Source organism: Rhinopithecus roxellana, chromosome 7, assembly GCF_007565055.1.
Source record: "Rhinopithecus roxellana isolate Shanxi Qingling chromosome 7, ASM756505v1, whole genome shotgun sequence".
Classification (NCBI taxonomy): Eukaryota; Metazoa; Chordata; class Mammalia; order Primates; family Cercopithecidae; genus Rhinopithecus; species Rhinopithecus roxellana.
This window is the reverse complement of record NC_044555.1, coordinates 25,717,086-25,731,198: the sequence shown is the minus strand read 5'-3', so window position 1 is coordinate 25,731,198 and position 14,113 is coordinate 25,717,086. Positions and strand designations below refer to the sequence as shown.

At 49.8% G+C, this 14,113-nt stretch overlaps 2 protein-coding genes across 2 annotated transcripts in view; one reads left to right on the top strand and one right to left on the bottom strand.

Annotated features, from left to right (window-relative positions):
• The first annotated feature begins 925 nt into the window (after nt 1–925).
• CXCR3 (C-X-C motif chemokine receptor 3) lies at nt 926–3,625 on the top strand. Its single transcript, XM_010366589.2, has 2 exons — nt 926–1,087; nt 2,065–3,625. Exons 1-2 carry the CDS (start codon nt 1,076–1,078, stop codon nt 3,157–3,159), a joined length of 1,107 nt encoding a protein of 368 aa, XP_010364891.1. The 5' UTR covers nt 926–1,075; the 3' UTR covers nt 3,160–3,625.
• A 1,966-nt stretch (nt 3,626–5,591) lies between these two features.
• The window catches only part of GCNA (germ cell nuclear acidic peptidase), a 32,472-nt gene continuing 23,950 nt past the window's right edge, over nt 5,592–14,113 (bottom strand). Inside the window, exons 8-12 of the mRNA XM_030934586.1 lie at nt 13,562–13,637; nt 10,012–10,156; nt 8,313–8,451; nt 6,618–6,822; nt 5,592–6,315 (exon numbers count right to left, since the gene is read on the bottom strand). Of these exons, the coding sequence (XP_030790446.1) occupies nt 6,195–6,315; nt 6,618–6,822; nt 8,313–8,451; nt 10,012–10,156; nt 13,562–13,637 (686 nt within the window). The 3' untranslated portion in view covers nt 5,592–6,194. The remainder of the gene's footprint in view (nt 6,316–6,617; nt 6,823–8,312; nt 8,452–10,011; nt 10,157–13,561; nt 13,638–14,113) is intronic.

The following is a 14,113-nucleotide window of genomic DNA, read 5'->3' as shown; positions in this document are numbered from 1 at the left end:
TTCACTTAAAAGAAACTGAAGACAGTGTCATGAGTAGGAAAAGGAGAATCAGACAGCCGTGGGATCAATCCTCACGCCCACCTTTAATTGGTGTGTCTGGGGAAGGCCTGTCCCCTTTCTGAATCATCCATGCAGATAACCCCGCACTTCACAAGTGAGTTGTGTGGTTGGAATAAGGCAGTGTCAGAGAAAGCACCTAAAGCAATGTCTAGCACATAGCAAGTTCATTACTGGTAGTTCCCTTTCCTTTTCCCCATTGATTAGCAGGGAGGGGCGATGGTAAAGAGCTAGATTTAGGGTAATGACTTTTTAAAAAATATTTTAATTCCTTTTTAAGAGACAGGGTCTCACTCTGTCACCAGGCTGGAGTGCAGTGGTACAATTGTAGCTCAAGGCAGCCTTGAACTCCGGGGCTCAAGCAATCCTCCTGTCTCAGGCTCCCAAGTAGTTAGGACTACAGGCACATGCCACCATGCCTGGCTGGCTTCTTTTAGTTTTGGTAGAGATGGAGCCTCGCTATGTTGCCCAGGCTGGTCTCAAACTCTTGGCCTTAAGTGATCCTCTTGCCTCAGCCTCCCCAGTAGCTGGGATTACAGGAATGAGCCACTGCACCTGACTGAAATTTTTAAGAAGGTGGATCTTCTCTACAGACTTATTTCTCTACCCAGTCTTTACAATCATGCAAAGATCAACTCAAGGTCAGGACAGATGAGTTCCAATCTATGGAGCACTGACCCTACCAGTGCAGGCAGCAGGGCTGCCCTTCACTTCTCAGCTGCATTGGTTCTTCTTCAGACCTCTCTTCTCAAAGGACCTTCCCCCAGCCAGTCATCCTCTGCCCAGCTTTTCTGGTCCCAAGCTTGTGGCCAGCTCCTCCAGAAAGGCTTCACTCAGCCACGGAAACTCTGCGGCCTAAGGTTTAGGGAGGTCTGGTAGAGGTAACTCCCTGGAACAGGCTGCTGCTGAGAACTGCCTGAAACTCCCACTTCCTCTGTGACTGCAGGTTTCCAACCACAACCACCAAAGCAGAGGGGCAGGCAGCACATCACCCAGCAGCCAGAGCACCAGCCCAGCCATGGTCCTTGAGGTAAGTGTTGCTGCCCAGCAAGGCCAGGACAGAGTTCGAAGTGGAGAACCCGGGGCACTAGGGGAATACCACGGCTCGCTCACAGCCCAGGGTCACCACAGGGTTGGGTGAGTAGCTGGAGGCTGCATGGGTTATGGCAGAAACAGCACTGGGGAATTAGGAACCCAGCTTGGCCACTGACCCTGGGTGCCTCTCCTCTCCTCTCTGGCTTTGGTGTCTCGTCTGCAAAATGCGGGGGCGGGGGGGGCAAGTAGACTCTAAGGCTCCCTTCAGGCGACTTGGAGCTTTGACTCTCGCATGCTGGATTGAATTGGCACTGCGGAGGCCTGCAGGTCCGCAGTGCTGGGGGTGAGGGGGTAAAGAAGATTCCTTCTCAAGCTCAGTGGGGGATCCCCTCGTGGGCAACTAAATGGCCGTGCAAGCCTCAGTGTAGGGAGGGGGAAGGACTGGGCAGACCACATGCATTTGGGAGGCGTGGTGACTTGTAGAGAGGCCACACGGGGAGAGGGGGACAGGAAGTTGGGGTCCCCGGACAAGGGCCGAGGAGGGAAGAGGAGGGTCAGTGACTGGAAAAGGGGATTGTGGAGAGGCACTGGGGAGGGAGGTGATTGAACTATGTGTTGGGGGTGGGGCACTGAGGATGCAAGGCAAGCTGTGAAGGGAGAGTGGGGAGAGACAGGACAGTGGACAGAGAGGGCTCTGGGCACCGGGGGGACGCTCTTCCTCCTGCCCAGGGGTCCTGGGCCTATGGGATCACGCAGAAGAGTTCAAGAGAAGCAGCCTTTGAGAAGGGAAGTCACCATCCCAGAGCCCAGGCTGAGCGGATGGAGTTGAGGAGGTATGGCCCTGGAAGACTGGCGGGGACAGTTATAGGAGGAGCTGCTCAGAGTAAATCACAGACTAAATCAGACTCAGTCACAAAGGAGTTCCTGCCGGGCCTTTACACAGCCCCTTCCTCTGCGTTCCCTCCCTCACAGGTGAGTGACCACCAAGTGCTAAATGACGCCGAGGTTGCCGCCCTCCTGGAGAACTTCAGCTCTTCCTATGACTATGGAGAAAACGAGAGTGATTCGTGCTGTACCTCCCCGCCCTGCCCACAGGACTTCAGCCTGAACTTCGACCGGGCCTTCCTGCCGGCCCTCTACAGCCTCCTCTTTCTGCTGGGGCTGCTGGGCAACGGCGCGGTGGCAGCGGTGCTGCTGAGCCGGCGGGCAGCCCTGAGCAGCACCGACACCTTCCTGCTCCACCTGGCTGTGGCAGACACGCTGCTGGTGCTGACGCTCCCACTCTGGGCAGTGGACGCTGCCATCCAGTGGGTCTTTGGCTCTGGCCTCTGCAAACTGGCAGGTGCCCTCTTCAACATCAACTTCTACGCAGGGGCCCTCCTGCTGGCCTGCATCAGCTTTGACCGCTACCTGAACATAGTGCACGCCACCCAGCTCTACCGCAGGGGGCCCCCGGCCCGCGTGACCCTCACCTGCCTGGCTGTCTGGGGGCTCTGCCTGCTCTTCGCCCTCCCAGACTTCATCTTCCTGTCGGCCCATCATGACGAGCGCCTCAACGCCACCCACTGCCAGTACAACTTCCCACAGGTGGGCCGCACGGCTCTGCGGGTGCTGCAGCTGGTGGCTGGCTTTCTGCTGCCCCTGCTGGTCATGGCCTACTGCTATGCCCACATCCTGGCCGTGCTGCTGGTCTCCAGGGGCCAGCGGCGCCTGCGGGCCATGCGGCTGGTGGTGGTGGTCGTGGTGGCCTTTGCCCTCTGCTGGACCCCCTATCACCTGGTGGTGCTGGTGGACATCCTCATGGACCTGGGCGCTTTAGCCCGGAACTGTGGCCGAGAAAGCAGGGTAGACGTGGCCAAGTCGGTCACCTCAGGCCTGGGCTACATGCACTGCTGCCTCAACCCCCTGCTCTATGCCTTTGTAGGGGTCAAGTTCCGGGAGCGGATGTGGATGCTGCTCTTGCGCCTGGGCTGCCCCAACCAGAGAGGGCTCCAGAGGCAGCCATCGTCTTCCCGCCGGGATTCATCCTGGTCTGAGACCTCAGAGGCCTCCTACTCGGGCTTGTGAGGCCGGAATCCGGGCTCCCCTTTCGCCCACACAGTCTGACTTTCCCGCATTCCAGGCTCCTCCCTCCCTCTGCTGAGCCGGTTCTGGCTCTCCCCACATCCTCGCTCCCGGGACTCACTGGCAGCCCCAGCACCACCAGGTCTCCAGGGAAGCCACAAGCCACCCTCCCAGCTCTGAGGACTGCACCATTGCTGCTCCTTAGTTGCCAAGCCCCATCCTGCCGCCCGAGGTGGCTGCGTGGAGCCCCACTGCCCTTCTCATTTGGAAACTAAAACTTCACCTTCCCCAAGTGCTGGGAGTACAAGGCATGGCATAGAGGGCGCTGCCCCATGAAGCCGCAGCCCAGCCCAGGCCTCCAGCTCAGCAGTGACTGTGGCCATGGTCCCCAAGACCTCTATATTTGCTTTTATTTTTACGTCGAAAATCCTGCTTAAAACTGTTCAATAAACAAGATCGTCAGGACCAAGGCGTGTTCGTGCATCATTACAGCCAGCCCACCTGGGCTCCAGGGGCACTTCTGCTTCTCCCTGCCTGGCCCTGGGTCTATGCCAGCCCATCCTGCCTTCATCAATGTCTGTCTGCAGCTTTGTCTCTGCCCCCGTGGGCACTCCTGTTCTACTCACAGGGAAACACCCAAGTACCTGGGTGCAGAGTGACCAGTTAGGCAGCTGGTTGACATAATTGGGGAAGGGGCCATCAGACATGAACACGAGAGCTCTGCACTCCAGCAGCTCAGGACAGGAGGCAAGATGTGTACGAAACTAGTGAAACCCAGCAGCCTGGGCCATGGGGCAAATAAGTGGCACAGTGAACCCACAGCTCAGGGCACTGAAGGTTGGAGCCATTTGGGAAGGCTTCTTGAAGACTTAAAGGGCAGGTAGTATTTCCAGGCATAAGGGAGGGCAGTAGCAAAGGTGGGAAGGCTGAAAGTAAGACTGAAAGGTTAATTTGGGATCAGGTGATGATATTGGAGACCATTCAGAAGGCCCTACTGGTTTTTCAGGTGAGTGATACAAGCGCTTACTAGGGAAATGGCTGCGGGCTTGAAGAAAAGCAAGGCCAGATGACTTGCCAATAGTCATTAGCACACAGCCACCTGGAGGCGGGCTGTGGGGAGCATTTTTCCAGGGCTATCAATGAGGCTGAAGTGAGGGGAGGAAATAACTGGGGTTTCCCAGAAAGGCAAGTGACAGGGCTACTGAGTTAAAACAGAAGGTGACGGGTGGGTCTACTGCACTGTCAGTGCCCCCTAATTAAGTCACCAATGTGCTAGGATCCAGTTTCACAGGCCAGCTGGGCCCCTGCTGAAACTGCAGATACGGCTAGAGGTGGGAATGGGGAGGAAGAATCTCAAGTTAGCTGGGGAAGCTCGTCCCACCATATAAACACACCATCCCGCTTTGTGGCCACCAGACACTCCAAGCTTTTACAAAATGAAGAAAAGCAGGGAAATGACAGAACGCACCCTGCCTAGAAAAAGTATCAGGGTAGTCAAGATGCTTGTGGCCGGCTGAAAATGTGGCCTCCAAGATGTCCACGTGCACCACTGCACTCCAGCCTGGGCGACAATACATACACACATACATACATACATACATACATATATACATACATAAAAATAAAAGTGAAAGAGGGAGGCAGCAGGGGAGTCAGAGAGGGAGCTGTTGCTGCCTCTGGAGGACGGGACCATGAACCCAGGAAATGTGAGCAGCCTCTAAAAGGCAGAAAAGGCTGGGAGCAGTGGCTCGCACCTGTAATCCTAGCACTTTGGGAAGCCAAGGTGCGTCGATCACTTAAGGTCAGGAATTCCAGACCAGCCTGGCCAACACAGTGAAACCCTGTCTCTACTAAAACTACAAAAATTAGCTGGGCATGGTGGCAGGTGCCTGTAATCGCAGCTACTCGGGAGGCTGAGGCAGGAGAATCACTTGAACCCAGGAGGCAGAGGTTGCAGTGAGCCAACACCGTGCCACTGCACTCCAGCCTGGATGACAGAGCAAGACTCTGTCTCGAAAAAAAAAAGAAAAAAGGAAAATACAAGGCAACAGATTCTCCCCCAGAGCCTCCAGGAAGGTACACAGCCCTGTCAACACCCTGATTTTAGCCCAGTGGCACCAGTGATGGACTACCTGACCGCCAGAACTGTAAATGTGTGTTGTTTTAAGCCACTATGCTTGTGGTAATTTGTTGTGGCAACCATAGGAAATGAATACAATGTGGATCCCAGTCCATATCCTGAATTGCTCCAAGAAGTAGGGAGGCTGCTAAGTCCCTATGGGCAGTCACAGAAGCCAGAGAGAAACACGGAGTGCGGCGCGCTCCTCTAGACAAGTCCTGGAGGGCTTCAGATGTCCGGAGTCTTGGACAAAAGACCAGAGGGTCTGTTCTGCTCTAGGTGCAGGGAGTCAATGAACAGACTTTGCTAACAAGTGAGATGCAGAAAACTTTATTTTTTGATTACATGGCTCAGATAGTTTCAATCAATACCATCAGCAACGAATTTTATGAAACACGTTTGTCTTTCCTGTCTACATAGATGTCACAGTAGCCCTGGTGTTTAAGTGTTGCCTCTAAAACTTGTCCTCTTTCCAGCGTTCTCCTCTTTCTCTCAACCTGCCACTCTTGAAAACTCACTTTTCTTTTGCATTTTGTCCTATATGTGAAAAATATGGAACTCAACTAAGACCCAAGGTAGATCCCAAGGGCTTCAGAAATACCCTGTCAAGGGCACAGAATAGTTAGCAACAGAGTCCCTGGTTAAGGTCAATCATCATTAATAACCTGAATCTTAAATTCTAATATTACTTGCTTAACATTACCTAAATTCTAATATTCCTAACTTCACAAAAACAAACTTTTCTAAAACTTCTTACCAGTAAAGGATATAGCTCACATGAATATACTCTCAGATAACTTTAAGAATTCTTCATTGCCTTGTAATTCCTGCCAAGTGTTTTCATCATATCCCCGTGGCTAATCCTAGCCATCTCCTGCTTAATTTTTCTATAATACTTCTGCACATACACAGCAAATGGTCATACGTGGGGCACAATACGGGTCCCATGTTTCTGAGTTAACGGCACCATGACCAGAGACCCCTCACATTTGCCACAGATGAAGCGGCTGGTGTCCAGCGATTTGGTGTAGCGGCCAATCCTGGGAAGGAAAGGAACAACACACAACAAAAGAATCAGTCACTGCACCTCAGCATCGGCTCTGAGATGTTGGCCTTGGGCCCAAAGCAATAATTTTCTCCGGGTTGTCAGAGACCCGGGCACCAAGTGGCAGCAGTGGTCAGACCGGCTCAAATTACTGAAGAGAAAGGAGAAAGAGAACATGGAAAGGAGAGAGGTTCTCCTCCTCAATTCAGACAGCCATCTACTTATGAAATCACTCAAGAGCCACTTGGAGGCCCCAGCAAAACGTAACTGGGAAAAGTCTGAGAAGAAGAGTCTTACCTGGTTTTGCACCCAGTACATTCATAATGGACCTTGTAGTTAATCTTATAGTTATGGCAACGGGTGACCTTGGGCAGCTCCGGGTGTATCCTGTTGGATTTCCTGGCATAATACTTCCATGTATCACCATGAGAATCACGGATACCATCAATCAGCCAGGAGGCAGCATGGCATATTTCATGGATCAAAGTATCCCGGATTCGGTCTTGAAAGAAGAATGAAAAGAAATTGTGAGCACTAAAACCAATACTCTTTTTTTTTTTTTATCTTTTTTGAGACAGTCTTGCTTTGTCGCCCAGGCTGGAGTGTAATGGCGTGATCTCAGCTCACTGCAACCTCCACCTCCTGGTTTCAAGTAGCTGGGATTACAGGTGTGCACCACCATGCCCGGCTGATTTTTTGGTCTTTTTTTTTTAGTAGAGACGGGGTTTCGCCATGTTGGCCAGGCTGGTCCCGAACTCCTGACTTCAGGTGATCCACCCACCTCAGCCTCCCAAAGTGCTGGGATTATAGACGTGTGCCACCACACCCGGCCCCAATCCTCTTCTTATCTGCTACCCAACAACCCCTCGACTTTCAGCCCCACCAGACACAAGGTTATCTTACAGAAGCACATGCAGGTAAGCATGAGTGCTACCTTCCCAGGATTCTCAAAGTGAATAGTGAACCTACTTCAACCCGATATTGTTTATGGCAAAGGGCCTTCGGTGAGCAGGTCTTTTCAGAGCAGCTCCAACATGCTCATTTTTTTGTGAGGCACTTCTAGAAAAATATCCAGACAAGATCTAGTTTCTGCCCTCCAGGAACAGAGATGGACAGGGTGGGGAGCAATCGCTATGGCCGTGGGATTTGGTTAGAAGCTCCATGGTGAAATTGGGATCTCACAGGTTCTTACTAATTGATTGAATTTAGAAAGGCCATTCTGGGTATGGCAAAACATGAGTATGTGGCACATTTTTAAAAACATTTTAGAGACTGAGTCTCGCTATGTTGCCCAGGCTGGAGTGAAACTGCTATTCACAGGTGTGATCATAGTGTACTACAGCCTCGAACTCCTGGGCTCAAGCGAGCCTCTCACCTCAGCCTTCCAAATAGCTGGGACTACAGGTGTGTGCCAACGCACCCAGCCTGTGGTATGTTTTAAAGGCCAGTGTGAAGACAGCCTGTCTGGGGCGTGGGCTAGTGGTAGAATACTGAGAGACAAGATTGGCCAAGCCAAACAGGAGCACATTACAATGGCCTCAAAAGCCAGGCTCTAGGCCTTGAAAAGCCCTGGTTTCTCAGCAGGAAAGCAATGTAGTTACATATGGGAGACGAAATGGAGCAGGGATGAGGGCCTGTCCTTGGATGGAGGCACAGATAGAGAAGGAATGGTGAGCTACTGTGAAGGAAGATTTGGTGACTGGCTAGACATAGAGGACCTTGAACCTCAGCCCCTGAGAGAATGAAGATGCTTCTGCTGGCAAGGGGGAAATGCAGAGAGAAAGGCAGGCCTGGTATAAAGATCGATGGGTTTGATTCACAGGGATGGTGAGACATCCAATAACTATGTCCTCTAAGCAACACACAGCATGCCTGCCCACCCAAGAATGACAGTTCGAGCTGTGACACAGGCTACCAGCTAGGAGTGATTTCACAGGCACAGTGTCAGAAGGAAAGAGCATAGTGGTGAAGCTGCCACACTCCTGCCATCACCTGCAGAGTCGCAGACTTTCAAGCCAATCTGGATCGCGGCAAAGCGGCGCCTCTTTGGGTACCACATCTCACCAGTGCTGCATGAGCCAGCAGTTTTCAACATCTTGTTATTCCAGCCTATCCGTAGTTTCTCTGGCAGCTGAGAATGAAAAGCAAATTAAAGGAATCAGAAAGCAGTTTTGTTTTGTTGTTGTTGTTGAGACAGAGTTTTAGCTCTTGTTGCCCAGGCTGCAGTGCAATGGCGCAAACTAAGCCCACTGCAACCTCTGCCTCCCAGGTTCAAGTGATTCTCCTGCCTCAGTCTCCCAAGTAGCTGGGATTACAGGCGTGCACCACCACACCCAGCTAATTTTTCGTATTTAGTAGAGACAGGGTTGCACCATGTTGATCAGGCTGGTCTCGAACTCCTGACCTCAGGTGATCCGCCTGCCTTGGTCTCCCAAAGTGCTGGGATTACAGGCATGAGCCACCACGCTGGGCCCAGAAAGCAGTTTTAAGCAGACCAGAAAATATTAACTCCAGAGTTTTTTACCCTCTAATAAAAAGGAAAAGGAACTTTCTCCCCCAGGTTCTTGGCTCAGAGCAAGTTTGAGAAGAAATTTATTCAAAGAGAATACAAATCAAAACATTCAGAGGAGAATAAAAGCCACATTGAAGTCTGGGTAAAGACAATAAACAGGCAATCAGGACACAAGGGAGACTGATAGAACATGTGAGTGCAGGACTTGGGCTCTCTTGTCCTTGGGGCAGCCAAGGAGAGAAGGACAACCCTGCTGAGGTGGGCGAGGCTGAACTGAAAATGCAACTCAGAACACTTCAGGTTCCACCCATCTGATGTGACATCACTGTCATCCGGAAGGGCACCAAAGGCTGGGGAACCTTTAGGAATATGTAAGAACTTCCCTCCATAAAGTGTTGTCACCAGAGATGATAAAGTCTGAAAAATCTAATGACCAATAGGTCTCTCTGCCTCCAGATTTTATCCAATCCAGTCCATACCCACAGGTTACTGTCAGGTTAATTTCTTTCAGCGGGTTAATTTTATTCACTCCCTGATGCACCCCATCCCTGTGCAGTGGTGCCTTCTCACGTAAATTTAACCTCCTCCAACCTGATTCCCAAGGCCCTCCAGTATCCAGTCCTACACTATCAAAAAATAAGAGCTTACTATGTCCTAGACCCTGTTCTAGGCACAGTATGTGTATTAACTTATAGAAGGGTAACAATAATCCTATGAGGTAATATGTACCGTGTTGTCCCCATTTTACAGATGAAGAAACTGAGGCAAACTGAGGTCAAGTAACTTGTTCAAGGTCACACAGCTCTTTTTCCATTATCCTTCCACAAGAATCCTCTCTTCCTGATTGTCGAGCCTCAACTCTCCCTCTCCCCCATCCTGTTGTTCTCGCCACTTACCATCCTTTAAGCAGAGTCTCACTTCCTCCAGGTAATCTTACTTCCTGGCTGTTGAGGCTCTCAATGATTTCTCCCTCTGCTGATCTCCTGTGGTAACAGCCATCTGTCCTATACATTATAACTCATACACATTCTCTATTGCTTTCACTTGTGCCAGGGCTCATCTCCCAACCTCAACTGCCTCTGCTCAAGGGCGGGAAGTATATATGGTTAGTGCACCTCACAGCACCAAGAGTACTGGTGTATAGTAGGTGCTCAATCAGTGCTCATTCATTGATCCTACCTTTTTATCACAGACGGATCTGTTAAACAGGTCATAGATTCTCCGAACCAATTCATCCCTATTTCGCTTTAAATTTTTTCCAGAGTATCTCTTTGACTTTTCAAGGCCATGCAAGAAACATCCAGGGACTTTGCACTTACGAGTCCTGTAAAGATAAATTCAACTGAGGTTTATGTAGCTAAAGAGAGAGAAGGAATGCACATGTAAGCGTCTTGTCAAGACCTGTCGCTCCCTCTTCCATCCAGCTCCTTAGATGAGGGCATTTCCCAAGCCTTCATTTGCAGCCTTTTCTCTTCACTCTTTGCAACCCTCAGAGGTATAAAGCCCATGGTTTCAACCTCAGAGACTTATCCCCACATCTGTATCTGCACTCTGGAGCTCTCCTGAGACCTAGTTCTGAATTTACAATTGCCCAGTGCAAACTTCCAACTGACTAACATGAATGTATCTCCAGCTAAACATGTGTTCAATTATCAAACTTGTGTTACAATTGGCTGAAAAACCTCAAAGACATTTTTAAATTCCTTTTCTCGGCTGGGCACGGTGGCTCACACCTGTAATCCCACCACTTTGGGAGGCCGAGGCGGGTGGATCACAAGGTCATGATATCGAGACCATCCTGGCTAACACGGTGAAACCCTGTCTCTACCAAAAATACAAAAATTAGTCGGGCATGGTGGCAGGTGCCTGTAGTCGCAGCTACTCGGGAGGCTGAGGCAAGAGAATGGCGTGAACCCGGGAGGCAGAGCTTGCAGCGAGCCGAGATCGCGCCACTGCACTCCAGCCTGGGTGACAGAGCGAGATTCTGTCTCAAAAAATAAAATAAAATTCCTTTTCTCTCTTTATTGGGCACAGAGACAGACTATCTTCTTCACACTTTCTCTTCCAGTCAGCCCCTCCTTTCCATCCCCCTGGTTCCGACTCTAGTTCAAGTTCTTGTCCTACCCTTTATGCCTGGATATGAGAACATTCCAGTGTTCCTTACCTCCAGGCTCTTTCTCTTCTCATCCAATCACACATACCCCTCCAGATTCATTTTTGCAGGCCATGCTCCAATTACTGTCCCCCTCTGGTTTTTCACTGCCTGGCCTGACATTCATGGCCAGGGTCAACCCTGTCCAAAGCTCTATTCCCAGCTACCACTGCCACTCTAGCCAAAGTGGGCAACTTAAATGTTCCCTGGACACAAATTGCAATTTCCCGCATTTGTGCCTCGGCACAATCTATTTTCCCACGGCTTACAATGACTACATCTCCACCTCTACTGAGAATAACCATCTGCGCAGCACTTTATCATTTGCAAAGAACTTCCTTTTGCATTGTCATATTTAATCCTCACAACCGCCCTTCAAAGAAGCTATTACTATTTTTACGATCTCCACTGTGCTCAGAGGTCAAGTGACTTGCCCAAAGATCACAGAGACAGTGAATCTCCTGATCCAAATCTCATGGTCTTTTGATTAAACCACAATCGCTGCCCCATCTTTCAAGCCTAATTCAAATGGCACAAAGAATAATGCTGAGCACATAAAGGACTCATACTGTAATAACTACCATTTAAACAGAAGCATTTTTATCTTAGCTGGAACAGTCCACTAAGTCCAGAGATGAGCCCAAAGAGCTGGAAAGATAAAAGGGGAGCAAACGCAGCAAGTTTCTGACTTAACAGAACTCCTAAGAATGAGATTTTGCCAGAACAGTTATTAACCCTTAAGTCATAAACTAAACCCTACGTGAGGAAGTTGGGCTGCAGAGAGGCAAAGTACCAGACAAGACAGAGGTTACGGAAGGGTCTTCATCCCAAGCCTGAAATGGGGGACTGAAACATTTCTGCCTCCAGTTACTTAGGTCTGGAAGCAAACTTACATCAGTATTTAAGGCGGCAGATGCAAACCTGAACCCTCTGCAGACTTTGGCAGAGCCCAGACTCCTGTGTGTTTGTGCTCACAGAACGCCAGCCTTGTGGCTTAGCATACTTTCACCTCAAGGCCTGTGGCTCTTTACTGCAGACTGAGCACCTTCACATCACAGGAACCGACAAGACCCCAAACTGGGAAAATCAGACACCATGACCAGCAAGCAGCCTACACAGGAACAATGCTAAGCATAACAGGAAGCCTCCAGACGACACAGGAAGTGCTAAACAACAGTTAAGAGTCCAAATAGGCTAGCCTCCTTTGGATAATGCAGACTGACAATGACACCAAGGGACAGCTTTTCCCTTCTTTTGTCACGCTCTAGCAAAGCAACCTGGGAGCTACCCAAGACACACGTCCCTGGAGGCAAAGTAGCTTAAATATGTAGTTAGGAGTCTAGAGCAGAAACCTTGCTGAAAGGGGATCCAGCTAAAAGAGCACTTGGCAAGGTGCTACCAGCTACCTCAGCCAGTACAGAAACAGACAGCCCTTCTGTTCAGGTCCAGGGTAACCTGGTGCCCCTATGCCTGACATAATCAGTCTTTTTCCCCTCCCTTAAGATATACTTATTGTCCTCAAACACTCGTTAAAAAATAATGAGTCCTTCAAATACATTCCTTGTCTTGTAAGACAATTCAGATGTGAGTATACATTACTCTTCAATGAAAGTAAAAGAAAATTATGCAAATTAGCCGGGCGTGGTGGCGGGTGCCTGTAGTCCCAGCTACTCGGGAGGCTGAGGCAGGAGAATGGCGTGAACCCGGGAGGCGGAGCTTGCAGTGAGCCGAGATCGCACCACTGCACTCCAGCCTGAGCGACAGAGCGAGACTCTGTCTCACAAAAAAAAAAAAAAAAAAAAGAAAAAAGAAAAAAAAGAAAATTATGCTTACTATATCAAATTTTTAAGGGAAAAACTAAGAAATTCCTGGAATCTAAATAAGAAAACACATTAATTTTTTGCCTTAAGCATTAACATGTATTTGGTCTACAGGATCAGTTGTTGTTTTCAGTATCAACTATATATAGCTTAATAGAAATAAAGGAATGATAAGCAATCCATTTCATCCTAACATTTAAGCTGAAAAATTCATAAGGATATACATAGTAGTAACAGTAACTGGGCTCAGCTAAAGCACTAGAAAAACCTGGAAGACAATCTTGACCACTCTCCCTCCAATTCCAACAGATCAATGTGTTGCTTCTGCCTTCTCACCATTTCCAGTGCCTTTGCCTTGGGTTAGCATAAACTGGTGGCCACGAAGCTATATCAAGCCTGAAAAAAAGTGTCTTGCTTGGCTACACATAGTTCTTTGATCTGAGTTGAAGGACATGGGCAATCTCAGAGGCCAGAGCTGCTGTGGGTGCAGAAAGGCCCCCCCTACCCAGAGAATACCACCCACTGGCTCCCTTCCCACTTCTTTCCCCACTCTCTGAGGCTGGGCATGGGCTCTCCGCCAAGGTGCCTGCTCCCTTGCTTGGGCCCTCCTACTCAAGGACAGAAATCTTATCCCCCAATTCCATCCCAGCCAGACTCCATCCCCTTACAGACCACCCCCACCCAAGTGCCCAGTGGACTGCCCAGTGTGACAACTGTGCAATAAATTCCTGTTCAACTGAACATGGGTAGTACATACCTAGTTTTGCGTTTTTCAACTTTTGCCGCACCGTGTTTCTTCTTTGAAGGTCCACGCTTCTTACGTCCTTTACCAGCTGAAAAAATAATAGGTTACTTGTACCCCAAAAATTGGTACCATCAAGAGACTAACAGAAAGGTAAACCCAAAAGGAGCCCTCACAGCCAAGCCCAGTGCAACATCTCTAAACAAAACTGTCTGAAGTGGCATACTGCCGCCGTCATCACTCTCAACCATCTCACCCACGTGAATCACAGAGCTGCCAGCAGCATGAGCTGGGCAGGATTCTGTCACAGGCACCAAGGACTATGAAGGTCCAAGAGTGTGCCCTTAGGAAGCTAGGTGGTGTGGGCAACTGAAGCATGCACAGTCGAAGGGGTGGTACAGTACAGCTCACACACTTGCTCCGATGAGTGGCTCATATCCTAGGCAGCACCTTCACTCAGCGTGCAGGGCAAGGCAGATCTTTCTGCCTTGGCCTAGGACCCATCCTGCCAGCTGTTCTAGCTAAAGGTTTATGTATCAATAGTGTCATTCATATATCCAAAAAACT